We start from the raw sequence: 2670 nt of genomic DNA, 5'->3' as shown, positions 1-2670 counted from the left end.
AGCAGCAGCAGGAAGGAGACAACAGCAGCAGCAGCAGCAAGGAGACAACAGCAGCAGCAGCAGCAAGGAGACAACAGCAGCAGCAGCAGCAAGGAGACAACAGCAGCAGCAGCAGCAAGGAAACAGCAGCAGCAATAATAATTACCTGCTTTTGTTGGTGGCTCCCTAGGAGACACAGGCTGTCCCCTAAATTTTATATTTTTATTAGAGGAGACACCTTGATTATATTTACGTAATGAAGGATGTAAACGTAATGTTACCCTATATACATAAACCCTAAACCCTAAACCCTAAACCCTAAACCCTAAACCCTAAACCCTAAATTTAGAGATAACAAGGGATATACCATACAATAGTACAGCAGCAGCAGCAGCAACAACAACAACAACACCATCAATACCACTATGAGCAGCAACAGCAACAACAACAGCAGCAGCAACAGCAACAGCAGCAGCAGCAACAGGAGCAGGAGCAGGAGCAGGAGTTATTATTATTTACCTGGTACCTAATGGTACTTTAGGTTTACATTGTATAAGATAAGGGAGACCACAATATACAAAGGAGACAGTTAGTGTCTCCTTTATTACAATTCCTTCTCTATAAGGTAACCATTCATTTATACGTAAATGATGAGGAGCATCTAATGGATGCAGGATACCAGCATAACGTAGATCTATACATAAAATAAATAAATAAATAAATAAATATACTTAATTAATTAATTTAATTAATTAATTAATTAATTAAATAAAAAAAAAGAAAAAAAAAAGCGGAAAAAAATGATACTTGCAAGCTAAAAACCATATACCAACTCCAAACCCTAAACCCTAAACCCTAAACCCTAAACCCTAAACCCTAACCTGGATGTAATTTGAAGAGTTTTTTTCTGAGGAATTGTGGGGTCTCAAGATATTGTAAATTACGAATAAAAAAATCTAAAGAAGGAGAACGGCCTGTCTTTGGATCCACGGCGTCCGCTGCACACAAACCCTAAACCCTAAACCCTAAACCCTAAACCCTAAACCCTTAAACAATAAACTGTAAACACTAAACCCTAAACACTAAACACTGAACAGTAAGGAAAAGGCTAAACCCAAAAGAAACGCCAGACCACCAAATAAATCCCAAATAAACCCTAAACCCTAAACCCTAAACCCTAATTCGTAAACCCTAAACCCTAAACCCTAAACCCTAAACCCTAATTTTTTTTTCTTACCCATATCTTCATATACAACAACTTCATCAACACCCATGACTACTAAACAACGAGCAATATTACCAACTAATGCAGCCTTCAATTCAACTGTCTGTATAGGCACACAAGAAAAAAAAACGCATGCATGCATGCATGCATGCATGCATGCATGCATGCATGCAATTTGCTTGCATGCATAGAGTATAATCTATTCATGCATGTATATATAAGTTATAAATATCTTTATAGATCTCTTTATTTATTTATTTATTTATTTTATTTATTTAATTTATTTATTTATTTATTTATTTATTTATTTATTTATTTATTTATTGTCTTCTTACCTTAACATTAGCAATAATAGATGCAGGTAATGCAACACTAAGTGTTGCTGTTTGTGCTTCTCCTTCAAAGGGAATTACTTCCTTATACACAAATCCTAAACCCTAAACCCTAAACCCTAAACCCTAGACTCTAACAGGAGGAGATATTTCTTGAGGGTGAATCTAAAGATCTTTAGAGGGGCCCTCTAAACCCTAGTAATGGGACCCTAAACCCTAAACCCTAAACCCTAATATGGGGGACCCCTAAACCCTAAACCCTAAACCCTAATATGGGGGACCCCTAAACCCTAAACCCTAAACCCTAAACCCTAAACCCTACCTTGGGAATATAACGAAGAGACTCTTCAAATTCTGCCTCGGGGATCCACTCCTCCCTATATAACAAACACACAAAGCCCCAAAATACATGCACTTTGCATGCATGAATGCATGCCCTCCCCTTTTGCATGCATGCATGCAAAGTGCATGTGTTATATAATTTAAGGGTTTATAAGAAAGTGTTTATAATTAGGGTTTATATAATAAGGGTTTATATAATTAGGGTTTATATAATTAGGGTTTATATAATTAGGGTTTATGTTACTCATAATTATCTTCTCCTTCTTTCCCTCCTGTTGCCCCTAAACCCTCGGGGCCCCCTAAACCCTCATAAAAAGAATCGTCTAGATCCTCGGGGCCCCCCTTCCTTAATAAACCCTCGGGGCCCCCTTTCCCTAATAAACCCTCGGGGCCCCTATCCCCTAAACCCTTAATTTTCTTTTTATATATATAAGGAGACACATCTGTTTCTTCTCCTTCTTCTGTTGCCTGTTGTCTCCTTCTTTTATGTCCCCCATTCTCCTGCATTTCTTTCTTCTTCTTCCTGCTGCTCTTGCTGCTGCTGCTCTTGCTGCTGCTCCTGCTGCTCCTGCTGCTGCTCTTGCTGCTGCTGTTTATATCCCTATATCCTATAACAAAAGAAATAAAAAAGAAATAAAAATAATTAAATAAAAAAAAGAAATAAATTATTTATCTAAATAATAATAATAATAATAATAATAAGGGGGCCCCTCTTCTTCTGTACCCTATCCTATATATATATGTATATTGTGGGGGCCCCCTACTCTCCTTCTTGGGGGCCCCCCCCCCCCG

General features: G+C 37.9%; 1 protein-coding gene across 1 annotated transcript; it reads right to left on the bottom strand.

Moving 5' to 3' along the window:
* Positions 1–256: 256 nt before the first annotated feature.
* Positions 257–1913, bottom strand: EMWEY_00058980 (DKFZp566D143.1, related; the record flags this gene model as incomplete). Its single annotated transcript, XM_013480972.1, has 5 exons — positions 257–261; positions 861–977; positions 1217–1307; positions 1540–1620; positions 1859–1913. Coding segments are annotated over 5 exons (349 nt in total), but the record flags the coding sequence as incomplete, so codon positions are not given.
* Between the last annotated feature and the right edge of the window lie 757 nt (positions 1914–2670).

The sequence above is a fragment of the Eimeria maxima genome, genomic scaffold (assembly GCF_000499605.1).
Source record: "Eimeria maxima Weybridge genomic scaffold, Emw_scaff2582, whole genome shotgun sequence".
NCBI classification, from domain to species: Eukaryota; Apicomplexa; class Conoidasida; order Eucoccidiorida; family Eimeriidae; genus Eimeria; species Eimeria maxima.
This window is presented reverse-complemented; position numbering and strand designations above follow the sequence as displayed.